At 46.2% G+C, this 27,933-nt stretch overlaps 1 protein-coding gene across 4 annotated transcripts in view; it reads right to left on the minus strand.

Annotated features, from left to right (window-relative positions):
• Positions 1-1,133: 1,133 nt before the first annotated feature.
• The window catches only part of ASH2L (ASH2 like, histone lysine methyltransferase complex subunit), a 36,657-nt gene continuing 9,857 nt past the window's right edge, over positions 1,134-27,933 (minus strand). For all 4 annotated transcript variants that reach the window (XM_088480385.1, XM_088480388.1, XM_088480386.1 and 1 more), the window contains exons 5-16: positions 20,028-20,122; positions 19,455-19,550; positions 19,112-19,207; positions 18,795-18,867; positions 13,674-13,764; positions 11,603-11,820; positions 9,296-9,463; positions 6,341-6,534; positions 6,140-6,232; positions 4,320-4,418; positions 2,986-3,045; positions 1,134-2,372 (exon numbers count right to left, since the gene is read on the minus strand). In XM_088480385.1, coding sequence (XP_088336511.1) covers positions 2,265-2,372; positions 2,986-3,045; positions 4,320-4,418; positions 6,140-6,232; positions 6,341-6,534; positions 9,296-9,463; positions 11,603-11,820; positions 13,674-13,764; positions 18,795-18,867; positions 19,112-19,207; positions 19,455-19,550; positions 20,028-20,122 — 1,391 coding nt within the window. In that variant the 3' untranslated portion in view covers positions 1,134-2,264. The remainder of the gene's footprint in view (positions 2,373-2,985; positions 3,046-4,319; positions 4,419-6,139; positions 6,233-6,340; positions 6,535-9,295; positions 9,464-11,602; positions 11,821-13,673; positions 13,765-18,794; positions 18,868-19,111; positions 19,208-19,454; positions 19,551-20,027; positions 20,123-27,933) is intronic.

A 27,933-nucleotide genomic window follows, 5' to 3' on the forward strand; every position in this document is an offset into this window, starting at 1 on the left:
TAAAAAAAGAATAAAACTCTTCGGAATTAACAGCGAAGATCAGGCACAGCCCGGAAAATACTGTGCCAGGCAGTGGAAGGGGTGAAGGTGGCATAGGTGGAGCAGGAGTTGTTTATAAGTTGCCCTGTCTCCTGTTAATGGAGCTTAACCTCAGAGTAATGCACATGGGCCCTGATATCCCCAGAGTAGTGCTGCCCGTGTGCCCATCTATCCTTGGAGTAATGCCTTTGTGACCAGATATCCTCAGAGAAATGCTGCAAGTGTGCCCAGCTATCCTCAGAGTAACATTGCCCTTGTGCCCAGCTATCCTCAGAGTACTGCCTGCATGACCAGATACCCTCCGAGTACTGCCTGTGTGACCAGATGCCCTCCGAGTACTGCCTGCATGACCGGATACCATCAAGTACTGCCTGCATGACCGGATACCATCAAGTACTGCCTGCATGACCGGATACCATCAAGTACTGCCTGCATGACCAGATGTCCTCAGAGTAATGCCTGCGTGACCAGATAGCCTCAGTAATGCCTGCGTGACCAGATACCCTCAGAGTACTGCCTGCGTGACCAGATACCATCAATCAAGTACTGCCTGCGTGACCAGATACCATCAATCAAGTACTGCCTGCGTGACCAGATACCCTCAGAGTACTGCATGTGTGACCAGATGTCCTCAGAGTAATGCCTGCGTGACCAGCTAGCAGGAGACAAGCTGTTGTCGCACATATCAACAAACAAGATTCTGAGATTTATTCTACACCAGTGTAAACATGAATGTAATCTTCTATGGGCAACACTAACTTTTTCCTCTCTGCCAGTTTCACAAATGTGACAGATTGTGTCCTAATCCCAAACGCCTCCAGTTGTCTTATGTAAATAGGCCCTAGCAGGGAATGGTATTTTGCAAGCAAAAGGGATCTTCCCAATGGAGGGGGGACTCCTGCCCATCTGTTAGTACAGAGAAGAGGAAGGGGTAAACCTGCAGAAAGACATGACTCTCAGACACATAAAAGGGAATGCAGTGATCCAGTATGGGGTCAATGTAGAGTATTTGGGAAGAACAGGTTGCAGAGTGATGATGATCACTGTTGGGGACCTGCTAGTATTCTGTACTTCTCTACAAATAAACATACATGTTTGTAAATAATATTTTTTATTTTTTACTTAAAAACAAATATCCTTACATCTGACAGAACACCAGACTCAGCGGCACACACACACAGTCTGGGAGGAAGTACAGAAGACCTTGTGGCGTTTAGGTACGGTACCTTACAGCCCTTCATCTGGGGCAGAGTTTGCTTAGAGAAATGAATATCTGGAATACTGATAACAGCAAGGTGTGTGCAACAATCACACCGGCTGGAGGCAAAATGCTGTAATATAGGGATTTGCTTAATGAACCATCAACACCTCTGGGATCCCATTAGCACAGTCACTTTGTAACTGGAATGCATCCTGGGAGCAGTCCTGAAAGAACACTGCTCCTAATTGGGCTATGTGACTGTTACAAGAAGGTATACACATTGTCATCTAATGGTAATTAAATGTGCCATTTGTAAGACCATTACAAACCAGTACTTTAAGCAACTCCTCACAATAATGACAGGTGTTATTGTGTATTCAGTTCAGGTCTCCCTCCACACTATCCCAATATGGCCGCTCTTAGGATAGTACTAGTCCATGTGTATGGATGCAAGTATGGGGTAGTGGCACGTTTTCGGAATGCCATATAATGTACTGGCCATGGAAGGGAAAATTCCTACATATAAAAGGGTTGTTTTGTCCAATGAATACACCTTGGTAATTAGTGACAGCACTGCCCGACCCCAGGAAAGGAAAAGGCAAAGCAGGATTATTCCTAACCCTCTGCATATAGTGGAACCCTGAGAAATGGGAAAGCCTACGTCATTCCCACAGGATCACAGACTGCATACCCACAGTGAGGAATGGGCTGTTACAGTACACCCATCACCCTCCTCTCCAGTCAGTCATTTCAGTGATCTTTATGGGGGAAAGAAAATGGAGGACAAGATAATAAAAATAACACATAGGGATATATGTAATAGCCGGCAGCCAGCAGGCATCGGTGAGTCCTGTGCGAGACTGCCCAATGTTTTAAAGTAGAAGTCATTTACAAGGCAAAAATCAACCTGGTCTTGCTTCTTACTTTAAAACATTGTGCAGTCTCGCAGGGAACTCGCTGATGCCTGCAGTCTGCATTCTATTACATATTCCCCATAGACTTTGTTTTTGTACAATCAAAACGGTTATGGTTCCCACGGAGGACTCTTTCTGCCATCAACCTCTGTTTCCACATGATAGAGGGCATCTGCTAATGTGTGCTCCACAACGGCTTTCCATGCCATGTCACTCATCTGTGGGCAAAATAAAGACGGTTAGTTATGTATGTTTTTAGGTCTGCAACATTATAGGCTAAATACACAAAATCTATAAATCCTTCTCATGAATAGGAGATGATTCATGTTTCAGCCCTTTACAGAGCTGGGCATAGAGACTTCTGGCCCTTACCAGGGCTGTGCTCCTGCACTCTCTGACAGGGAGCGTCTCTGTCTTTACAGACTTTATTGTGGTCACTGCACAGTCTGATAGTTTCTGAGTCTGATGTCACTTGTTTCACAATAGATCTCGGTTTTCTCATCACAGCAACAACTCTAGGGGGTATATTTACTAAGGTGCATGTTTTTAGAAGTGGAGATGTTGCCCATAGCAACCAGATTCTACTTAACATTTATCTAGCACCTTCTAGAAGATAATACCTAGAATCTGATTGGTTGCTATGGGCAACATCTCCACTCCCACACTTTAGTAAATATACCCCATGTACTTGATAACCTTCAAATTTAAAAGGGACCACACTGATCTAGGCTATTAAACAGCAGAGTATACTAATAAACTAATATGTATAGGACTAAGCTACTGAATCTAGAAGCCCCCAGCAAGTACAGATATTACTGAATGAATACTTACCGGATGGAAAGACACATCCTTTGGAGGGTATCTGAATTGGGGTCCAAAATTTATAGAAACCTAGAACAAGGATGAAGCAATTATACAATGATCCAGACCTTTTATCATCATGTCTGTTGTAAAAGGTACATTTCTGCTAAAATGGACTTAGAAGATACTTAAATACCTTTCCTACTTACACAAGTTGCAATCCAACAGATTGCAGAATAATCGTTTCCAGCTTTCCAGACACAAACAACATAACTGGATCGCAATGAAAACCACCAATATAAGCCACGGTACCCCTACAAAGATAGTCAGTGACCATGTGTCAACAACCCATCTTCTCCTCTGTCCGGTTGGATCTTCCATTAATCATTTAGGGCTGGGCCACACGCTGCATGGACAAGTTTTCCAAGAAAAAAAGCCCCAAATCACGGCATAACTCAATCTCGGACGTCAGCACCGAGTGTACAAGCGTCTGGCGCATAGCAATACCCTGGCACTCCTCAAAGTCAGTATCAAATGTGTCTTTATATGCACAAGACTGATCATGTGGCAGAAAACAAAAACAACAAACATGCAAAAGTGATCCATAAAGCAGCGATGGATGGACAGCAGGGAAACCCCAGGCGGAGAGCCTTCATCTGCCCCGGTCTGATTTCATCTATACTAGAAGTCATAGAACTAAGGGCCTGATTCAGAGCCACTCGTTCGTTCCGAGCGATGTTTGCACAACTGCGCATGCGCACGGATCGTAATACGCATGCGATAACCAGTCAGTGCGGCCGAAAATCGTTTGTTCGCTAAATAGCGAATGCCTGCTATTTTGAGTGACAGGAGGAGGCGTATGTGGGTGGTAACAGGGGAAGGTGCTTGAAAACGGGGAGTGGAGATCCGAACGCAGGCGTGGTTAAAGGTCAAAACGGGCATTTTATGGGTGTGCATAATTAATACAGCAGCGTCATTGACCACGTCACTGGGTTGTTTTATAGTCAGAACTGCTCGCAAGATTGCGGTAGGAAAAACCAACCACAAGAATAGCGAGCAGTTCATACGCTGGTCGATGTACTCGATTAATCTAATAAAAAGCGGACATGACGTAGGATGCAAGCGGCCAGGGGGCGTAGTTTACCAAAAAACGACCGCAAGTTTTGCTCGCTCGTTCAGACATAGAGGCGTGGACAGACCGCAAAGAGCGAACGGTTCATTTGAATAGCCACCCCTTTTTTCTGAACGAGCGAGCGCAAATAGTGTCCGGCTCTGAATGAGGTCCTAAGAACAAAGCTAAATGTCATAGGAGCAGCAGGATCCACATCGCCCGACAACACACAGACTGTGACGTATACACTTACAGTGCAGCACTTGTAGAGAGATATTGCAGGGTAATATACACCTTCAAAAACATCTTTATAGGCCACTCCTTGACTGACGCCATTCTTATAGAATATAATCTGCAGTTAGAAAGAACAAGCAAACATTAATGCAGTGGCTGTGTACTTACACCACATGATGTAAGGATTTCACAGAACAGGACCAGGCAACTAAAGCTAGGTACACACTGAGACGAAGTCGGCACAATAAGTAATTTCCGGCCGAATCGGGACAAAATATCGACCGCATCGCTCAGTGTGTTCGGCCAATAGTCGCTCCCATGCGGTCGCATGCAGTATCGCCCGGTTAGCTGTGCTGCACGTCCAAACCCCATGCGGCCCTGTTGCAGATAATGAAGGACTGAACGATGGATTGTTCCGTTGTTCATTACCTTGTTCTGTTGTGTACCCAGTGATCCGATACATCAGCCCGTCGGGTCGACATATCGGCTGGGTTCACATCGCTCAGTGTGTACCAGCTTTACACTTTAATTAATGGAAGTTCTCCAGGAGAAAGATGTATGTATAAAACATTACAAGTGGCAGGGTCTCTCATCTCCTATCCCACTGTACCCTATGCAGTTAATGTTTCCACTACTGACCTGCTCAGATTAATTCACCTGTGCATGAAACAGGAAATGCTGAACACATGAGATGCTGGGAGTACACAAGATTGGGAGTTAAAAAGGTGCGTGATATGTATTACCGCCGGACGCATGGAAATCCCGATCGTCCTAAAGGTAAGTTTACTAAACTAACCCCCCTAACCCTCCTTAGGGGTGCCTATCCCTAACCTCCCCCCCTGTACCTAAACCTAACCCCCCCTTCCCCGCTGCCTAAACCTAAGTCCCCCGAGGGGGTGCCTAACCCGAACCTCCCCCCGGGGGGGTGCCTAACCCTAACCTCCCCCCAGGGGGGGGGGGGGGGTGCCTAATCCTAAGTCCCCCCCCGGGAGCCCTAAACCTAACCCCCGCTGCTGTCCACTGCGGCGCCCGGCATCCGCTCGATCGGGATGCCGGGCTCCAGACGTCGGGCAAACGACAGGCGTCTAGATTTAGACACCTGTCATTCGTCCCTAGTCGGGATAAAGCAGTCTGGAAGCCGGCGGTCGGCATTTAGACCGTCGGGTTCCAGACTACATCCCGTTAAAAAGCGCCGACAAGGAATACTGTTTTTTTACAATGACATACTATATGTAATAGGCAACACAATTTAAAAAAAGTGTATTAATTCCACTTTATGTCAGCAACATAATGCTACACTTCCCCACATCACCAGTTTACCTGTGTTATAAAAAGATGGCCTTTTTTTTTTTTTTTTAATTGCTGGTCTATAGTAACAAAACACCCAATCAAATGGAAGGATAACTCCCTATTATACAATACCTATAAATGAAGATAGCTGCTGAAGAAACACTTCCGTTTTATCATTGCAAACCCAAAAAATACATTTTGTAGGGGCTTTTGGGATTCCCAGTAGCAGTTTTCAGTCTGTATTTAGTAGGGGGAACAGCGCCCCACAGTGGTATCACAGATCTGTGGCAATGACTATAAAATGCCAGTCCCAGACTATACTACTTTATCAGCAATAATCACTCTCCATGGCATCACCAGCCCTAGTGACTGAGTGCAACAAGCTAACATCTGCAGAAAAGAGAACACAAAATGACAGGTTGGGAGGTGGGGCAGTGTAACAGCCCTATGGTGTAGCAGTGATTGTCTCCCTAATATATTTCAAGGAAACCATTTGTGTGAAATATGGAATTATCCTATGGGCCTTTTAGGCAATATCCTGTAACTCACCTCACTGCTAGGCGTCTGCTTCAAATTCTTTTCGGCTTTATCTACAAAATCTTTTTCTTCAAAGTACAGGTAACTCTTAAACTTGATCAGTGCCTTAGAGAGAGAACACAGGACAGCGGATATTGTGTTTAGGGATGAACCAGTCACATATTCTATCCGGTGGTCGGTAACAATGTAATGCTCTCAGCATACATCACCTACCTTATCTTTATATGTGTCTGGCAGCGCCTGTGCAGTCTCCGTTTCATCCGGCAAGCTGATATAAAATCCCAGCGTGTCGCCCTGCCCATAGGATTCGGAATAGTGTTTACCAATGGACTGGTGAAATTTGGTCCCCTTCTTGCTCCGCCATGAGTAGCTGAACTTGTCATAACCCAGTGGAGCCTGGAGATTACCTAAATGTACAAGCAGAGGTCACTTCTGATCGCAGGTGTCACGTCTAAACTAAATGACCGTATGTACTAACAGGGAAGTGTGTGAAATATGAAGTGAGAAGGAATGAAAACGTCACTGGGAGCTATGAAACAAAACAACTTCTTAACCTTTTTTGGGAGCTTAGAAAAAACCATCGGAAGTAATAAAACAGCCAGCAATCAGCCTTAGGCTCCTTACCCACAGCTTTACTAGTATTCTTAGTTCTTATAAAAGCACGTAAGCTGATATAGGAATACAACCAATAACCCCATACCCACTAGCATGTGCACTTATGGTCAGATATGTCTGTGATATGACAATGTTTTCTTGATGCTGTCTGCTCCATTAACTTACATTCACATCATCTAAGCGCACTGATGTCAAAGAACTGTCTGTCATTTACTAGGGAGACACTCCATTGCATGCAATGTTGCAGGGTAAGGAGACGGTGTATATTTGAGGGAATTAAAAACTTGATATCCACAGAAAGAAAACCAATCATCCCTTCTGCCTACAATGAGCACAATGTTACAGTATCAGAGCAGAGTGTAAATAGAAGCCATTATACAAATAATCAGCTAAAGCGTTTCATAGACCAAGTCCTATGCGCTAGGGTAGTGAGTGCTCTGTGTCACTGGTGTAGCCGAGCCCTGTGCTGACGCCAAGGTAACACTCCTGTTTACTAGACTTTGTTACAAACTGAGTATTGAGTACCAGCCTCAATGGAAATATCTAAACCCGGGGTTCAAAATAAAAGAACAGCCAAAGTGTAACAAGTGTTCCCTAAAATAATAGTTTTAATCTGCAGCACGGGACATAAATTCTAGGGGATATATTTGATAAAGTGCAGTTTGTTCTAAGTGGAGTAGTTGCACATAGCAACAAATCAGATATTAGCTATTATTTTTTAAAAGGTGCTATATAAATGATAAGTAGAATCTGATTGGTTGCTATGGGCAACAACTCAACTTCTATACACCCGCACTTTAGTTCATGTACCCCTAGGTTTCAATAATATAACTGTACTAAGCACAACACAGCTGCCCAGAAACAAATAATTGGAGAGACAGGCAATATGCTAGCACACAGTGGCTACACCACGGCTACAGGACATTGCTAATCTAGCGGGCAATAACAGCTGCAACTGCCCGATGCATTTTATGCCAGTAGATGCTGGATTCTTATGGCAATGGTAGCACAGCATGATGCTACAGCTAAATATTGGCGAAATACAGAATAAAAGAGATATTCCTTTAAAGTGCTGTGTGGTTCTCTTTTCTTCTGTACAGTATAGTCTCAGGATATAAATTTCAGTCTAAAAAAAAAAAAAAAAAAAAATCCCTTAAAGTGAACACATTACATTGTAACTCTGTGTAAGGCTGGGTACACAACGGAACGATATTGGGCCGAATTGGCCAAATCGGAACGACAAATTGGGCATATTGTGCAGTGTATATGCCCAATTTGCGGGTTCCCGCGATCGCATGCGATATCGCGTGATTGGCCGTGCTGCACAGTCAATCGCACTTGAGGCTATACATATTGATGAAGGACGGAACAGTGACTGTTCCGTCGTTCATTAAATCTTTGAAGTGTGTACCGGCAATCATGCGATGTCCAGGGTGAAGGCAAATCCCCATGAACATCGGCACGATGCTGGTCGTTTAGGTGTGTACCCAGCCTAAGTCTCAAGGTGATGCAACAATATGTTCTCATACATGCATGTTGCGCATGCACTTATAGCCAACACCTCCAACAACCCAAATTAAATGGCCCCAACTAGATAGGCTTGAAAAAGCCCTCTATCATAAATTGGTGCTCTTCCAAAGCGCTGTGTCGTTCTCTCTGTAAGCTGGATGTTCTCAAAATATAAATTGCATAAAAAAAATGCATGCATGTCCGACTGACAATGTCGCTGAAGACGTGCCGGAGCGTGCATTGAATGCGACATAACTGGCACACACTGTCCGATGTGGGCAATAGGTCATCCGTTCCGCCGGATCGTACGACATATCGTCTAGTGCACGGGTAGCCAACCTTGGTCCTCGAGAGCTACCAACAGTGCATGTTTTCCAGGTCTCCTCACAGAATCACAAGTAAAAAATTAGCTCCAGCTGTGGATCTTTTAAAATGTGTCAGTGAGCAATGAGTACACCTGTGCACCAGCTAGGTAGTCTGGAAAACGTGAACTGTTAGTAGCTCTCGAGGACCAAGGTTGGCTACCACTGTGTACCCGGCATTACCCTCCTGTGGCCCAAGTCCAGTATCCTGAAAATGTCGAAAACATAACTGTTGGCACTGTGGTGTCATTCACCCGCCAGGTGAAACAGTGTTAGGATCATGCGCAGACTGGCCGTCACTGCCAACAGCTCATCGCTGGCAGCGAAGGGCTGCCAGCAACAGAGCAGAGGCTTCCGCCAAGGGGGACATCGCTGGACCTCGCCAGAGAGTTAAGTAATGTTAAATATGAGCAACGTATTTGTTAGTATCACTGTGATATTAAACAAAATCTTCCGCTGGTAATAAGGTTCGTTATTAAATGGGTCCCTTAATTCTTGGCAGCTTTGACTCCAAGATGTAAAACGTCAATGATATTAAAAGCAAAACATACTTTGTTTTTCTTTTAATATTAATAAGGGTTTAAATTTTTGCAGTGAAAGGTGACACTTCGTACTTTGTGCTTTAATACAAGTTTACCAACATTACATCCCACATAAGGTGGTTACCCAGAAAACACCTTACCTAAAGCTTGAGACCAGCCCAGCCTGGCAGCCGTATCAGTGGGCATTTCATCAATAAATATCTCAAAATACCAGGCCCCTTTCCTCACACCATGGGATGCCCTCACCATGGAATACCCCTTCTCTCCCAAAACAGTGAGACGGTCGTCAGAGATCTTTAACTGAGGAGCTAAAGAGACAATTGGTTATGCGACTATACAAACTTATACAACGTGAAGATCATAAATTGTCGGGGATAAAAGAAGAAAGTAGAAAGAAGAGGAAGAGGGGGAGGAAGGAAGGGGAGGAAGAGGGAGAGGGGGAAGAGAGGGAGAGGAGGAGGAGAAAGTGGTACAGGACAGCAAATCTGGGAGGAGGAGGTGCAGGACAGCAAATCTGGGAGGAGGAGGAGAGCAAATCTGGGAGAAGGAGGAGGAGAGCAAATCTGGGAGAAGGAGGAGGAGAGCAAATCTGGGAGAAGGAGAAGGAGGAGGACAGCAAATCTGGGAGGAGGAGGAGGAGGAGGACAGCAAATCTGGGAGGAGTAGGAGGAGAGCAAATCTGGGAGGAGGAGGAGAGCAAATCTGGGAGGAGGAGGAGGAGGACAGCAAATCTGGAGGGGGGAGGAGGAGGAGGAGGAGGACAGCAAATCTGGAGGGGGGAGGAGTAGGAGGAGGAGGACAGCAAATCTGGAGGGGGGAGGAGTAGGAGGAGGACAGCAAATCTGGGGGAGGGGGAGAAGGAGGAGGAGGAGTAGGACAGCAAATCTGGGGGAGGGGGAGGAGGAGGAGGAGTAGGACAGCAAATCTGGGGGAGGGGGAGGAGGAGGAGGAGGAGGAGTAGGACAGCAAATCTGGGGGAGGGGGAGGAGGAGGAGTAGGACAGCAAATCTGGGGGAGGGGGAGGAGTAGGACAGCAAATCTGGGGGAGGAGGAGGAGTAGGACAGCAAATCTGGGGGAGGGGGAGGAGTAGGACAGCAAATCTGGGGGAGGGGGAGGAGGAGGAGTAGGACAGCAAATCTGGGGGAGGGGGAGGAGGAGGACAGCAAATCTGGGGGGGGAGGAGGAGGAGGACAGCAAATCTGGGGGGGGAGGAGGAGGAGGACAGCAAATCTGGGGGGAGGAGGAGGAGGACAGCAAATCTGGGGGGAGGAGGAGGAGGACAGCAAATCTGGGGGGAGGAGGAGGAGGACAACAAATCTGGGGGGAGGAGGAGGAGGAGGACAACAAATCTGGGGGGAGGAGGAGGAGGAGGACAACAAATCTGGGGGGAGGAGGAGGAGGAGGACAGCAAATCTGGGGGGAGGAGGAGGACAGCAAATCTGGGGGGAGGAGGAGGACAGCAAATCTGGGGGGAGGAGGAGGACAGCAAATCTGGGGGGAGGAGGAGGACAGCAAATCTGGGGGGAGGAGGAGGACAGCAAATCTGGGGGGAGGAGGAGGACAGCAAATCTGGGGGGAGGAGGAGGACAGCAAATCTGGGGGGAGGAGGAGGACAGCAAATCTGGGGGGAGGAGGAGGACAGCAAATCTGGGGGGAGGAGGAGGACAGCAAATCTGGGGGGAGGAGGAGGACAGCAAATCTGGGGGGAGGAGGAGGACAGCAAATCTGGGGGGAGGAGGAGGACAGCAAATCTGGGGGGAGGAGGAGGACAGCAAATCTGGGGGGAGGAGGAGGACAGCAAATCTGGGGGGAGGAGGAGGACAGCAAATCTGGGGGGAGGAGGAGGACAGCAAATCTGGGGGGAGGAGGAGGACAGCAAATCTGGGGGGAGGAGGAGGACAGCAAATCTGGGGGGAGGAGGAGGACAGCAAATCTGGGGGGAGGAGGAGGAGGAGGACAGCAAATCTGGGAGGAGGACAGCAAATCTGGGAGGAGGAGGAGGAGGAGGAGGAAGGCAAATCTGGGAGGAGGATGAGGACAGCAAATCTGGGAGGAGGAGGGCAGGTCAGCAAATCTGTAACTAATAGCAGGAGGAGGAAGAGGAGGAGGAGAGGGGCAGGACAGCAAATCTGGGAGGAGGAGGGCAGGACAGCAATCTGGGAGGAGGAGAGGGGCAGGACAGCAAATCTAACTATAAGCAGCAGGAGGAGGAGAGGGGCAGGTCAGCAAATCTGTAACTAATAGCAGGAGGAGGAGAGGGGCAGGACAGCAAATCTGATATTAATAGAAATGGATAACAAATCGGTTACTAACAGCAGGAGGAGGAAAGGGGCAGGACATCAGAGCCAACAACATTCAGTAACGAGTGCAAAACTGAATCATGCAGCATAAAGCAATAGAAATTCTTATTTATTCTACCCCCATATACACCAGAAAAGCTCCTCACCGCGGTCGTGCAGGGCGAGCAGCACCCTCTCATATAGACAAGCTCGATACAGGTCCCCCGGGATTGGTTTTCCAGCCCAGCAGTCCAACTCCAGTTTCTCAGGGTCGGGTGCATGCGGATCAGGCTCTGCGAGGATGTATCTGTACCCGTCCTTGTTGAATGGGTGCTCTAGTGGATAACCATGAGGAGGAAGGCGCTGTGCTGCAAACAGCGGATCACTGTAAAAAAAGGGTCACAATACTAACACACATTTCATAATATTAGAGACCTGGGGGTATATTCACTAAAGGTCGATTTTATTCGATTAAAAATCAATGAACATCGAAATTGTGTTTCTGGGGCAAAATCGTGTATTTTCGATTTGGTTTTTTAAGTATTAGTAAGTGTGATTTAGCCCCAGAAACACAACATCGATTTTAAATTGAAAATAGAACTTTAGTACAAATACCCCCTCTAGAGCCTCAGGCGTGTCTGTATTCTGCAAGGTGTGTTGATCTGCGCAATATTTGGATACTGGGAAAACCCCCATGTACATGTGCTTTTCCTCAATACTGAGAACTTATGCAGTATGAATCCATGTTTTAGTACATTAAATGACTAAGAACCTCATGAGGCAGTGCACAAATGTGCACGGCTGAACGCCAATTCCTGATGGTCGGGAATCTGCACAGGCACCAGACCCGTACTGCACATGTGCAGTACGGGTCCTGCGTGATCGCACGCAGTGCGGCAGCAGACTGTCAGTGATTGGCATTCGGCAGCTGTTTGTTGGCAGGGAAACTTCAGTTTCCCAAAACAGAGGCGTGTCACCGGCGTTGGGTGGGGAGGGAAGAGGCCAGGAACTCCGTCAACTGACGGAGATTTCCAGGCCTCTTTGATGTATACGTGCCATCTGGCTTGCGTGATCCCATGGGTAACTCAGCTGGCTGATGTTATTTCAAATTATCCGATACCAAGTCCTTGAACGCAGCTCGGATAAGTTATGCATGCAGGAGGTGTGACGTCCCCTGCTGCATTACTATAAAGGTGCTATCGCAGCTGCTAACATGTTAGCAGCTGCGATAGCATTTGCGACCAGAGCTGAATCACCTCCTAAATCCTCTACTGCATTTGCTACCAGTTATGCACCCTCTAGTGCCCATTTACTCAATGCTAAATTCTCGTGCACAAACTCATGATCAAATCTATATTAACCCCTTCACTTCCGAAGGTTTCATCAGTCCGGTGCGGAGCCTATCCATTGTGTGCGCTCGTCATATTCAAACATCAATATTGCAAAATTATTATGCAGTACTCACAAATTCTACTTTGTTTTTCTTCAGGAGACTTTGCAATTGCTGAAAATACCTGTCTTATTGCTCCGTCTAACACGTGAAACATAATTTAACCAAAGCATCCAAAACTTGACTATAGACTATATGTGAACTAAAAGTCAATGTGATTTTTTTAATTTTCTTATAAGCATCTACTTTGTGGTTCTTGCATCAACATTGACCCACCTTTCCAAAAAGAAGGTTTAGGATTTAACAACAAAATCTGCACATGGAAAACAACAAAATCTGCACATGGAAAATGAATAGAAAATAATACATGATCATATACTACCTGTCTTAACGTCAAACGCTTAGAATGTGCAGAAATAATACTATTGTCTAACAAGGCCTTCCCATTTTATAAATGAGAATCTACTGCATTAAAAGAGGGAACCTCTGTTGCCATTTCACACAAGATATGATCTTCTCCATCAGGAGAGCTGTCCTTTGCCATTTTAAATAGCATTTATAGGTACATACCGGTGATATTATCGTCAGTATGTACCAGATAAGAGATGGAATGTACCGCATCGCGGTTGCAATGCTTAGTTACATCCCATCCATTAACTAAAACAGATTTCCTATCTCCATAGACACCCATTGGACAATGACTGGGTCACTTGATACTCATTTGGCATTCCATACTCATTGGTTCCCCAAAAAAGACTAGAAGGCAAGAATCTGTATCAGGATATTCCTTGTACACATCAAGTGTACACTTCTCTCTAAACACCCAGGAACCCACATAGAGCCTGTACCTGCGGGTTCTTTTGGCAGTGCTGGTGGATCCTCCATCTTGTTGCTTGCGCTTGGCTCCTCTACCTTTGGCAGAGCTGGCTGCCGCTGACCCTAAAAACAGACAACCAATGATTAGACGTAAAAGGAAACCAATATGGATAAGCTGCATTGTCAGCCAACACAGCAATATTAAGGATCAGTGTATGGAATATGCCTCCAGAGAAGACTTGGGGATTGGTGGGCACAGGTTCACTGACAGGCCAACTGGGTTGGATGTTACTTAGAGGAAAGGTGGGCAACCATTGGGTTGCGACCGCAAGAATATCCAGAATGTTTAGGACAGTATTCCAGGTATGGGCTTATTTTTTTTTTTTACAAACATACGGCCATATCCAATTAGCTGCGATAACTGCTTTTTCCCTGATAAGTTCTCGAAAATGAAAACTTTTCATGGAAGAATGGTTATCGCGAAATACTATTAACAGATTATTGCAAATTACTTTTCATCCATCTCTGAGTAGGTGAAAAGTTGTGTAAAATCCCAAATCTTGGGTAAAAATGTCAGGATTTGGTGCAGAATCCCTTGGGCACCCCCATTAATGACTAATTAGGCAAAAAAAATGTTTTCATTAGTTTAATTTAGCCAAAAATTATGTCATTTTTGAGGTGAAAAAAATAAATAAAAAGTTTTGGAAAATGGGTTTAACTACTTAACGGACGTGGTCACATCAGATGCGAACGCAGCCAACTGTCCTTCAGCTGATAAGGTGCGTCTGCACCGCCCTGCTGTGTTTTTGAAAGGAAATCTGTTCTACACATGTGCAGAACAGATCTCCTCTGACTCCCTGGACTCACCTGCAGACCCAGTGATTTCTGACCGAGTTTGCCAGAAAAAGAAGACTTATGTTCTTACCTGTTAAGTATTTTTGTTCGACTCCATAGGGGGCACAGGAATGACACTGAATACAGCCTGGAGAGGAGAGTCTGGGCACCAAATAGTTAATGAAATTACCCCAAAACCCAGGATTCTTTCCTCTATACCCAGCCCCCAGCCAGAGGCAGTCAGTTTAGTTTGCAAGCCGATGGCAGGAGCAAGGCAGAGAAGGATGGGCGGCATACAGAACCATACACACCATAGAAAGTACAGCCGAACCGGTCACTAAGGAAACACTGCATGGCAGGCAGGTGCGTCAGGGAGGGCGCCCTGTGCCCCCTATGGAGTCGAAGAAAAAGACTTAACAGGTAATAACATATGTCTTCTTTTCTTCTTCCTCCATTAGGGGGCACAGGGATGACACTAGGACGTCCCAAACCTCTCCTCTATGGGTGGGGGACGCTCCTGAGCTGCAGTAAACACAGAACGCACAAAAGGCGGCAAAAACTCAAAAGTATCGAAAGCATAAAACCTGATGAAGGTATGAGCAGATGACCATGTGGCAGCCTTATAGAGCTGTTCAGCAGAAGCCCCACAGGGTGCTGCCCAAGAACTCACCACGGCAGGGGTAGGAAGGTTCGCCAAGGAGTAAGCTTGGCAAATGGTGAACCGGAGCCAGCGGACATAGGTCTGCTTTTGCTGTACGTTTTTTCTAGCCCATTTGTATATGTGTTTCCATGGTGTTGGGCACTTTGCATGACCGCGCCCCCTGGAGGGTGCCAGCACGTCGGCGCTGCACTGCTTTTGATGACGTCATCGGCACCCAACAGGGAGCGTGTGGAGGAGTGCTGCACAAGGGTGAGTAGGTATTTAAGTATAATATTTTGTTAGATATATGTGATGTCTTGAAAAAAGAGGTACCTCCACTGAAACGTTGACCAGTACAGCAGAGACGGTCTCTTCATTAGATATGTTACCTTGGAGTGCCGTCCATCGCTGCGTTTGTATTGTTACATAGGGACTGGCACCTGATTCAGCTGCTGCATAGTGAGGTTGAGTGCTGGACTAAGGACAAACATACACACATATATATATATATATATATATATATATATATACACACACATACATACATACATATACACACACACACACGTCCATAAATATTGGGACATTGACAGAATTTTCATATTTTGGCCTCTATTCACCACCACAATGGTTTTGAAATGAAACAAACAAGATGTGCTTTAACTGCAGACTTTCAGATTTAATTTGAGGGTAATTACATCCAAATCTGGTGAACGGTGTAGGAATTACAACAGTTTCAATATGTGCCACCCACTTTTTAAGGGGCCAAAAGTAATGGGACTATCAACTCAAAAGCTATTTCATGGACAGGTGTGGGCTATTCCCTCGTTATTTCATTATCAATTAAGCAAGTAAAAGGTCTGGCGTTGATTCTAGGTGTGACATTTGCATTTGGAATCAGTTGCTGTCAACTCTCAATATGAGATCCAAAGAGCTGTCACTATCAGTGAAGCAAGCCATCATTAGGCTGAAAAATCAAAACAAGCCCATCAGAGAGATAGCAAAATGGCCAAATCAATTGTTTGGAACATTCTTAAAAAGAAAGAACGCACCGGAGAGCTCAGCAACACCAAAAGACCCGGAAGACAACTGTGGTGGATGACAAAAAAATTATTTCCCTGGTGAAGAAAAACCCCTTCACAACAGTTGGCCAAATCAAGAACACTCTCCAGGAGGTAGGTGTATATGTGTCAAAGTCAACAATCAAGAGAAGACTTCACAAGAGTGAATATAGAAGGTTCACCACAAGATGTAAACCATTGGTGAGCCACAAAAACAAGACGACCAGATTACAGTTTGCCAAACAACATCTAAAAAAGCCATTACAGTTCTGTAACAACATCCTATGGACAGATGAGTCAAAGATCAACTTGTACCAGAGTGATGGGAAGAGAAGAGAAGGAAAGGAACATACCACCTCATCAGTGAAGCATGGTGGTGGTAGTGTCATGGCGTGGGCATGTATGGCTGCCAATGGAACTGGTTCCCTTGTATTTATTGATGTGACTGCTGATAAAAGCAGTAGAATGAATTCTGAAGTGTTTCGGCCAATATTATATGCTCATATTCAGTCAAATGCTTCAGAACTCATTCGACGGCGATTCACAGTGCAGATGGACAATGACCCGAAGCATACTGCAAAAGCAACCAAAGAGTTTTTTAAGGCTAGAAAGTGGAATGTTATGCAATGGCCAAGTCAATCCCCTGACCTGAATCCGATTGAGCATGCATTTCACTTGATGAAGACAAAACTGAAGGAAAATGCCCCAAGAACAAGCAGGAACTGAAGACATTTGCAGTAGAGGCCTGGCAGAGCATCACCAGGGATGAAACCCAGCGTCTGGTGATGTCTATGCGTTCCAGACCAGGCTGTAATTGCCTGCAAAGGATTTGCAACAAAGTATTAAAAAGTGAAAGTTAGATTTAGGATTGTTTAGTTTGTCCCATTACTTTTGGCCCCTTAAAAAGTGGGAGGCACATATAGAAACCGTTGTAATTCCTACACCGTTCACCTGATTTGGATGTAATTACCCTCAAATTAAATCTGAAAGTCTGCAGTTAAATCACATCTTGTCTGTTTCATTTCAAAATCATTGTGGTGGTGAATAGAGGCCAAAATATGAAGAGTGTGTGTGTGTGTGTGTACACTGCTCACCTCTGCCAGGGATTTTACCCTAGTGGACAGTAACCACAGCAGATACAGGGACACAGGAAAAGTACAGTTGCTTACACACACACACACACACACACACACACACACACACACACACACACACACAATGCAGAATGTGGGCTAAGTAGCTCAACAAACCAGCCTAAAAAAGCAGGAAGGCGCAACAATCTAGCGCAGCTGCTGGGAGCAGGCTATGAGAGGAGACTGTCTGCCTCAGCGTTTGAGAGAAACAGGAAGTCACTGACCCAGTCGCCAGTGCTGTGGCTACCGGTGCTGGGGCGGTAGAGTGGCAGTGGGTGCGGTCCTATTGTGCGCCATACCCTGCCCACTCTTAGTAAAAAAACTAAAGTTTAACTTTTTTTTTAATAAATAAAATGTGAGGGGAACCATATAACACAGCCCCATCCCCCCCTCCCACCCGACGAAAATGGTGCCCAGCTCCCGCCGGCACCGAAGTCAAACTCTAATTTATTAACTATTTGGTGCCCAGACGCCTCTCTCGAGGCTATACACAGTGTCATCCCTGTGCCCCTTAGTGGAGGAAGAAGAGAAATAGTCAGTTAAGTGGTTAAAGAAGTGGGACAGGTACTTTTGGGGGCTGTATGGATGGGACAGGTGGTTTAAACATTGCAGGTGGCTGCACCAAGTGTATTTTTTTTTTTAAAGTTCCCTAAAATGATACAAAAATAATATATTAACGCATCCCTAGTTTAACTGCAGCATTTATTTTGTCCAAAAAAACCCCTTGCTTTCTATAATTTTTCACTGCATGTAACAGCCATTTGAGACAATTTAAATACCCTTTGATTATGTCCATTAACACTTCTAATTCCCCTATCTTAGTTTACCTTGTTTTGGGACACAGGCAGATTTCCCCATTTTCACCTGCACTTCTCGACGTTCAATGCAAAAACTAAATCGGGCAAATGCGTTATCGCGCATTTTGAAAAAGGACTGCCCGATAAATGGGAGCGTGCAAAAATGCGAAAAGCAACAAATTCTGACAAATGGTTGGAATTCTCTCCGGAGAGAACGTAACGTTATCACGGCTAATTGGATAAGGCCCATAGTACGGTTCCAGAGTCAGACTGTAGAAGGAGGTAGCCTATATGACCTCTTCTATGTGTAGGACACATTTACCCATCAGCAGAGAATTTACTGTCTCAAGATAAGGGGTAACCAAGTAAGAGCCTAAACTTTTCATATACATTATCAGAATACACAAACGCATAAGTCTCCAACTGACCATCTTAAAGGCAAGGAAGGCATGTAGCTCTGATGTAAGCTACGAGACAACCCATACTTCATAGGAGTATATTTACTAAAGCGCAGGATTTTAGAAGTGGAGATGTTGTCCATAGAAACCAAACAGATTCTACTTAACATTTATCTAACAACTTCTAGAAGATAATAGCTAGAACATGATTGGTTGCTATGGGCAACACCTCCACTTCTAATAACCTGCACTTTAGTAAATATACCCACATATATCAGAAGTCTCCTTACCATTTAAGGCACCTCCGGTGGACAACGCAGTGCTCTGCTTCAGGTCATAGGCTGGACCAATATTTCCCAAATCCTACAAAATAAAGATAAATCAGTAACACGCCAGACAGACCTATGGAAACATAAAACTGGGTAAATATGGAGGAGATAGTGCTCGGGAACGGACAGGATCTGTGTCTAACAACCCAAAAGTAGGAGAGACACTGTGGGGTGAAGGTGTGGGTTATGTATGCGATTGCACTACTATATGTACTGTAATAATTGTGTTTACTGGGTAGACGACCAATGGGGTATTGCTACACTTAAACCACTGTCACCTGGTCAAGGAGGCCAAATTTTGGATAATCTTCCTCGGGATCCTTGCTGCCCGGGTCCGGGTGCTCTTTCACTAAAAACACATCCCGCTCTTTAGTCTGAAATGAACAGGATGGAGATCAGCATATTGTGCATATTACCTGAACACCTGAAGTAATTACAACTTTCAGACCACATATCAATCATGAAAACTTCACTTATTGACTATGATTGATCTCCACATACAGAAATACACATCTCCAGTGCTAAATAGTCGGTCAATGACAGGATGTCGTGATGGCGTTATACAACACTAATACAGTGACTTTGCTTTTGTAAATGTTTTTACATTTATGTGACACTTACCATAGTCTTCACTATACTGTTTGGCCAGGACATTTTCCCTGGTCTTTGTCTTGTAGTCAGACTCTCCCAGTATTTATCAATAAATGGAATTATATCCTGCAGAACACAGAAGAGTATTATTCTCCGACTACAGCCTAACCTTATTCTACAACACCACAGTAACATCATGTTTATAAACAGATTGGGGTACAAGGCATACACAATAAAGTGTGGTGAATACTATAATTGGGAAGAATGCCAGTGGAACATCACTGATATCAAACACTTGTGGCCTCTACAGGCTTACTTGGCACCGGCCTTGCCACAGCCATTAGCAGTCGGTTAACACCTGATGGAAATGCCGGGCGAAAGCCGGCTGCCCTGATAAGCACTAAGCAGGGAGGGAGCAGCTAATCAACTATCAGAACTGAACAGACTGCTTTGTGAAATAAGGCCCAATATATTACCTAGTGCAGTGTTAAAGATTTCTAAAAGGTAATTATAGCCTCAAAACGGACAAGCTCTCCATCTTGTGTTTATTAAAGCAAACCTTATTTACAGAAATATAATACAACCCAGCAATTTAAAGGGTACCTTGTCTTTGGAAAACATAGTCTTCGGATGTTCCTCCTGGTTCCGAGAATGCCACGTAAGATTTGCTAAAGCAGTCAGACACATTTCCTTCAAATCTACAATATGAAGTATTAACAATTGAATATATTACAGTGCCTATTAGGGGTCAATTCAATTAGGTGCGAGTTGGGTCCTGCGAGCCGTTCTCACGCACTATGAATGTCATTCGCAATCCAATTCAAACTCGCATTGATTTTTCAGAGGAAATGCATGTTTTTTGTGCGTACCCCACTGAGCAGATGAAAAAGGTAGGGAAAGATCTTTATTTTAAAAAGGTACAAACGTCAGGACACAGGGCACTTGGAGGGGTTTAAATAGCATAATTTGGCCAATAAAGACCTTTTAAAGAACCTCCAGTACTTTCCTAATGGCCACTAACAGCTTTCCATATGTCCCAGTATCTCTGATCACTTTTTTGGGGTCCAGGATAGTTTCCCCTATTTTTCATACACTTCTCACAGTTCAATTTTTGTGAGCGTCGCACAACCTCCCTGTGAGTTCCACAAATTAGCATTTATAATTGAATTTCGCATTTTTTTCCCCAGGTGATTACATTCACGGGATGTACAGATGTATTAACATACATCTATCCTCTGTGCACTACAAGTCGCGTTACACAACGTGTGAGTGCATTGTGACTCGGTAGCGCTGAGCATCTTTTCGTGTGACTTTTTAACCTTCAAATTAGTTTTATTCGAACAGCAAATAGAATGCACAAGCTTCTGTTGATTAAAATGATATGCAGAATGCCTGTATTCTGTGTGCAACTGCGGGTGTCTCTGCATGCGAAGTGCTACATTACAGTAACGGCGGATGTGACACTAACGTAGCGCTTCCCATGCAGATACACCCGCAGATATTTTAATCAGCAGAAGCTGCTTGTGCGTTGCACCGACGTGCGAATAAGACGTATTTGAAGGTAAGAAGTCGCATGAAGAGACACTCAGTGCTACCAAGTCATGCCGTGGCGCGACTAGAAGGGCTGTTTAACACTCAAGGAGGTTAGATGTATGTGGACACCTCTGTATGCAAGTTTTCTGATGCAAACTTCGGGCAGTCCCAACAGTGATCAGGTGGCTGACCACCCGATATGCCTGTACCCCCCACCTGCATAGCGCTGTATGGGATCGTACATCGCTCCCCTAGATCAACTGAACATGCAGAAAGCTCTGGAGGAGCGATGTACGATACCACAGGAGCGCGCACTATCCGATATACCCACACACGGAACGATATAGCAGCAATATCGTTCCAATCCACCGGATCGGCTGCTATATTGCACCGTGTAAAGGGGAGGAGACTTTTTTGTCTTACCTGGTTAAGTCCTTTTCTTTCAGTTCCATTGGGGATACATGGACTACGCTGGGGTATAGGCAGGCAGTGGAGTCTGGGAACCAAACAGCTGATACCTCTACACCAAGAGTAAATGAAAAGAAAAAGTGCGGGAGCGCTACCGATGTGTGAAATGGATAGTAATATACAGAAGTGGCATTTAAAATGCATAATAAGACAATAAAAAAATACAGCAATATAGGAATAAAAACTGTTTGAAATATGATGAAATAGCTGTTAGCGGATATTGATAGACCGTCCCATCTCCATACGAGGTATCCGTAGGATCATGTATAATATAGTCTTAGATGGGTAAAGTTCCTGTATTAATATGAATGCCCAGAACTGTTAATAAAGCAGATATAACAATTTGGTTCCAGTGAAAGTGCTGGTAAATGAGTGAAACATGTGTAAAAGTAAATAACTCGGGTGGCTTACCCACTGTGTAAATAGAGTTCGTAAGCTGTCCGATAAAAGTAACTCCGTAAACTTACTCCCTCATTTCACCTTCCCGGTCGGGATCCACGATTGTGCACACAGCGGAGTTACTTTTATCGGACAGCTTACGAACTCTATTTACACAGTGGGTAAGCCACCCGAGTTAAGGTATTTACTTTTACAGCACGATTCACTCATTTACCAGCACTTTCACTGGAACCTTGTTATATCTGCTTTATGAACAACAGTTCTGGGCATTCATATTAGTACAGAAACTTTAACTGTTTAAGACTATATTATCCATATTATAGAATTTTACATGATCCTATGGATACCTCGTATGGAGATGGGACGGTCTATCAATATCTGCTAACAGCTATTTCAAACGATTTTTATTGCTAGATTACTGTATTTTTGATTGTCTTATGCATTTTCAATGTTTTTTATGAGTCATAAATTTTATTTTAGAAATATTGTATTTTCTGAATTTATGTCATTGATATATATTAAATGTGAGGATAATTTTTCACTCCTAAATAGCCACATCTGTTTATTACTATCCATTTCACACATCGGTAGCACACCCGCACTTTTTCATTTACCCTTGATTAGGTCTTTTGTGGTTTGCCTATCCCCTTAGTTGTGAGCTGCTTATAGATTGGTTTATTTCAGTTCTTTCTGGAGCGCCTATATTTGTTTGGTTCATATGAAGCCTCTACACGCCAACAGAACAGGCTCCTCCTCCCCATACCTCACCACTAGCCAGACGTGTAAAGTTGGCAAGCTCAAGGCAGGAGCGGGAAGAAGGAGAAGGAAGACTGGTGCATACAGAAAACATACACCTGAAGAGACAAGGGAACCAGAAACTGAGGAAAACCCTGCAAGCCAGGTGTGTCATGATGGGCACCCTGTGTCCCCTATGGAATTCGAAGAAAAGGAATTAACCAGGTAAGACATAAGGCTCATTTTCTTCTTCAAGGTCCATAGGGGACACGGGGACTACGCTGGGACATCCCAAAGCATCTTCCCTAAGGGAGGGGATGCTCCTGAGATGCACTGGGTACCCATCACCCAAAAGCCGCATCCACGGAGGCGAAGGTGTCAAAGGAATAAAAACGGATAAATGACAGAGCAGAAGATGCTGCCCTGCAAAGCTGCTTAACAGAGGCACCACAACGTGCTGCCTAAGAGGTACCAACCGACCTGGTGGACTGAGATTTCAATATGGCTGGGGTAGGAAGGTCCGCGTGGCGGATGGTTAAATGAAGCCATCTGGCCAACGGCTGCCTTGTAGCCGGCCAGCAGAAACAGAGGTTGAAAAGGGACTCAGACTTTCGGATATCCCTGGTGCGCTCTACATAGATCCGGAGGGCCCTCACAACACAACATCTAAAGAGTCCTCCTCTGCAGAAACCTCCGGGACTGAAAAGCACGGACCACAATCTCCCGATGGAGGTGAAATCTGGAAACTACCTTCGGATGGTAGCCCAGCTGAGTCCGAAGAAAGGCAAGGTCTGAGTGGAAGACCAGAAAAGGCAAGCGACACGAAAGCGTGCTTAAATCTGACACCCTCCGGGCCGAAGCAATAGCCAGAAGATAGTCTTACACGTGAACCAACAAAAGGTCCACCGAGTCCAAGGGCTCAAAGGGAGAAGACAATTTCTCTAAACACCAAGGGAAAGTCCCATGGAGCCAACCGGAGGAACAAATGGGGGCTGCAGGTGGAGCACTCCCTGAAAGATCCTGTCTTTGGAAGAGAACCAAAAAGGGCCGAAACCTGCACTTTCAAAAGATGAAAGGCAAAAACCCAAATCTAGAACCGCCTGTAGAAAGGAGAGAACTCGAGAAAGCCAAAAGGATCTGGGGTTAAGGGCCCTGTAGAACACCAGGTGAAGAACGTACGCCAAACCAGATGATAAATCCTAGCTGAGGAGGGTTTTTGTGCATTCAGCATGGTAAGAATGACTGACCGTGAAAACCCTCCTTTAGCTCTCAAGACGGATGTCTCAAGGGCCACCCCGTCAAAGTGAGACAAGTCAGGTCCAGGTGGAAGCACAGGCCCTGAGACAGAAGGTCTGACCGTAAAGGAAGACGCAGTGGAGAGGCACCGAAGATCTGCGTACCAAGCCCTCCACGGCCAATTGAGAGTTACCAGAATCATGGTGCCACCTTCCAACTTCAACTTGCGGAGAACCTGCAGAAGAAGAGAGATCAGGGGGGAATATGTACATTAGATGGAAGGTCCACCGAACCTCTCCCGGATCTCTGGTGTGACAGCAGTGCCTTGGTAACTTGTGGTTGTTCCGAGACGCCATCAAAATAATGTCCGGCAGGCCCCAGCGATGAACCAGAAGTTGATTGAAAGACGTCCGGATGAAGAGCCCACTCACCTCAGTGGACGTCCTGGCGGCTTAGAAAGTCCGCCTCCCAATTCTGGACTCCTGGAACAAAAACTGCCGACAGAGCTGGTAAATGACGCTCTACCCAGGGGAGAATGCCGCCTCAACTGCGAGTGCTGTCTTGATGGTTTATGTAAGCGATGGCGTTGCGTTGTCGGACTGTACCTGGACAGGGTGATGCCGGAGTAGCTGCTGTGCTTGACAGAGGACAGGATGTTGATTGGAAGGCGGCTCTCCTGATCTGTCCATCGACCCTGGAAGGACTGCTGGCAGGTCACTGCCCCCCACCCATGAAGACTTGCGTTCGTGGTGAGGAGGACCCACTCCTGAATCCAAAAGGGGTGACCCTTGTCTAAATGGAAGTTATGGAGCCACCACACGAGGGAGAGACAGACCTCGCAAGATAGGATGTCTGTAGTGTGATCTGGCGATGGGATCTGTTCCAGCGAGCCAGAATCTCCGACTGCAGTAGACGGGAGTGAAACTGAGACCAGTGAACCCAGGATCCGCATGGAGGCATGTATTGACACTCAAAGATAATGTAAAAACCTGCGAATCCTGTCCTACAGTTCCAGAATCTTGTCCGGGGGGAGGAAGACCCCTGGAGCATCTCCTGGGATAGAATCATGGAGTACTTCTTCCAATTGTGAGACGGGATGTGCTCTCTGAGCATATCCGGACATAGGGCCAGGATAAGATCGTCCAGGTAAGGAAGAATCCTGACACCTCTGCGCCGTGAGCTACCATGACCGTCATGACTTTCGTGAAAACACAAGGAGCCGTGGAAGAAACAAAAGGCAATGCCCGAAATTGGTAGTGTTCCTCCCGGACCACAAACCGGAGGAAGCGCTGGTGATTCAGCCGGATAGGAACATGTAAATAGGCATCCTGGATGTCCAAGGAGGCCATGAAATCCACTAGTACCAGCACCAGAATGATGGATCACAGAGACACCATGTGGAACCTGGGGACCCGTAGATACTTGTTGAGGGACTTGAGGATTGGTCGGAAGGAACCATTCAGCTTCTGAACCAAGAAGAGGTTGGCGTAGAAGCCAGAGCCCCTCTGAGCCAGGGGGACAGGAACAATTGCCTTGGAATCCTGCAGAGTGAATGGACTCACGCAGCTTTTGCCTTTCCCTGATCCCCTGGAAGACCTGTGGAAAAAAACCTTCCAGTCCGACGCTTCCGGAAAGCCAGAGCGTAGCCCTGCGAGACTACACCGCGTACCCAGGCGTCCATTGTGGTCGCCACCCAGGCATCAGAGAAAAGCAGGAGCTGGCCTCCCACACTGGGGTCCCTCAGGCAGAGGCCCGTCCCATCAATCGGCAGGCTTATCAGCTGGCTTAGCAGCCAGGCATCTGGTAGGCCAGGATAGCTTGCTTTTGGGCTTGGGAGGATGAACTCTGGAACCTAGAAGAGGACTGTGCTTTGCGAGCGAAAAGACGCTCACGCCCTAGGGGCTGTTGCAGAAGGCAGAAACTCTGTCATGGAAGCCATCACTATGGCTACGATCTTTTTGGATCAAAGAGAACATCACCGGAGTAAAGAAGAGCCTCAGGGACCTTCTTAGAGTATGTGTCAGGGTGCAAAGAGCGCAGCCAGAGGGCCCTTCAGGCCGACACCTTGTTGTTTAAGATAACCGTGTCTAGGGCCGCTTCGTCAAGATAGTAACCGGCCTGCTTAATATGTGCCAAAAGAGCCAATAACTGGTTCCCATTGGCACACGAAGAAAGGCCCTCTTCTAGGGCGTTTGCCCAAGAGCCAATTGCCTTGGCCACCCAAGCAGATGCAAGGGCCGGACTGGCGACAGCACCTGCATGAGAATAAATGACCCTAAGGAAAATTTCCAACTTCCTATCCGTTGGATCCTTAAAGAGGCCATATTAGGGATAGGCAATATGCGTGTCACCTGGGGGAGGAGACTCCCACGTGTTACGCAATACGCATGGAGACCTGAAACCACATGCTAGGAGTGGCCCAATTTCTTCAAGCTGTTCAGAAATATGAAAATTCTACCAAAACCCGTTTCGGATGCTTGCAAACCGGAGCCTTTGATCTAGAGGCTGGATCCTCATCCTCAATAGAAAAGGACTGATCTAACTGTCCTAACCAAGGCCACAACGTCCACCTGAGGTAGACACTCTTCCTGGGCAGAGGAGGTATCTTCCTCTGAAGCACCGGAAAAATCCTCCTCCTGGTCAGAGAAGATCTCAGAGTCTGAAGCATAGCCCAAGTGGGTGGCAGAGCTTTCGCGTCTGGAAGTACAGTCCTTATCCAGCATCTACTGAAATGAGACGGACACCTGTGCTAAACCCTGCACTGACTAGGAGAAGGTGCTCATCCATGGGGGTTCCAGCGTGGGCAGCTGCATATGAGACTGTATAATAGGGGCAGGTTGAACCCCCAAGGTAGGGAGGACAGGTGCGGGGGCTGTAAGGCATCAACCAAATACAACATTACCTGCGACAGGTTGGCTGCCCCCACGCCGGTTCCTGTCTTCAAGCTATAGATGGAACCTCATGCCGAGTTCCTGTGCAGCACCAAATACAAAGACCATCCTGGACTACGTCCCGTGGGGTAAAACCAAGAACAACTTATATATTTACGCAGCAAAGGAGCCTCTACCTCCTTGGGGGTTTTGTTCTTAGAAGACATGGTACTGAATTGCAAGGTAAGTTCCACACACCAAGTTATATAAAATAGAGGTGTGCAATAAGAAACAGTGTAAAGGATGTAGGAGCCGGAAAAATGTAACAATGAGTGGGGCTTCGCAGAGGGGGAATAGAATGAACCCCTCACACAGTATACAATAAGATAAAATATAGAAAAACAGAATAGACAGGTAAGGAGTTTAGAAATGAGAACACACACACAGTCACATACAACACTTACAGAAATTTGAAAGTAGATAGTGCTCAACAATCCAAACCCCAGTCGGCTGGATAGAGCTAGACCTGTGGGGGAAGTATACAGGAGCCAACCTCTCTGGAGACTAACTGCAGGCAGCAGAGCTCAACAATGGCCGCTCAGAGTCTGCGACAGGGAGGAGAGGTTAAGGAGAAACCCAATGGTGGGAAGCCTCCATGAAGGATCACACCATGGGTCAGGGGAGGTACTAACGGGGAAAGCCTACCACCCCCTGCTGACATAGAGCTCCAGAGCAACAGCCGCCTACTCTGTACACCCCCCGCTGCCTGAGTGCCCTGGTGGTCTAGTGGGGTGCGGACGACCCAGCCACCCGCTGACAGCACCGTCGGTGGTCCCCAGCACCAGAGGCGAGAGCCGCGCCAAAACGGCTTCCTGTCTTGATCCCCCGGCGTCCGGCTGGAGTCCTCTGTGTGCTGATGAGGACCCAGCCGAGGTCGCTGACCCGCTCACCAGCCCCGGAGGTTGATGGAGCGGCAGCGGAGGCATTCTACATGACTGAATGAAACTGCTTCAGCAGCCCTGTGAAACGGGGCTCGCTCCTACCGAATCAAACTTAGACTGGCCTGCTTGGAAGCGGGGTATAGGGGAGAAGGAGCCTGGGCTACTGGAGTGTAAAGGTTTTAACCGTTTGGTGCCCAGACTCCATGGCTTGCCTATACCCCAGCGTAGTGCCTGTGTCCCCTATGGAGCATGAAGAAGAAATCCCCACATTACTAAAGTTTGTATTTATGAAACCCATTAGAGGATCTCAGAAACATTTGTACAGAA

This window comes from Taudactylus pleione, unplaced genomic scaffold (genome assembly GCF_031769625.1).
Source record: "Taudactylus pleione unplaced genomic scaffold, aTauple2 ptg000253l, whole genome shotgun sequence".
In the NCBI taxonomy this organism is placed as follows: Eukaryota; Metazoa; Chordata; class Amphibia; order Anura; family Myobatrachidae; genus Taudactylus; species Taudactylus pleione.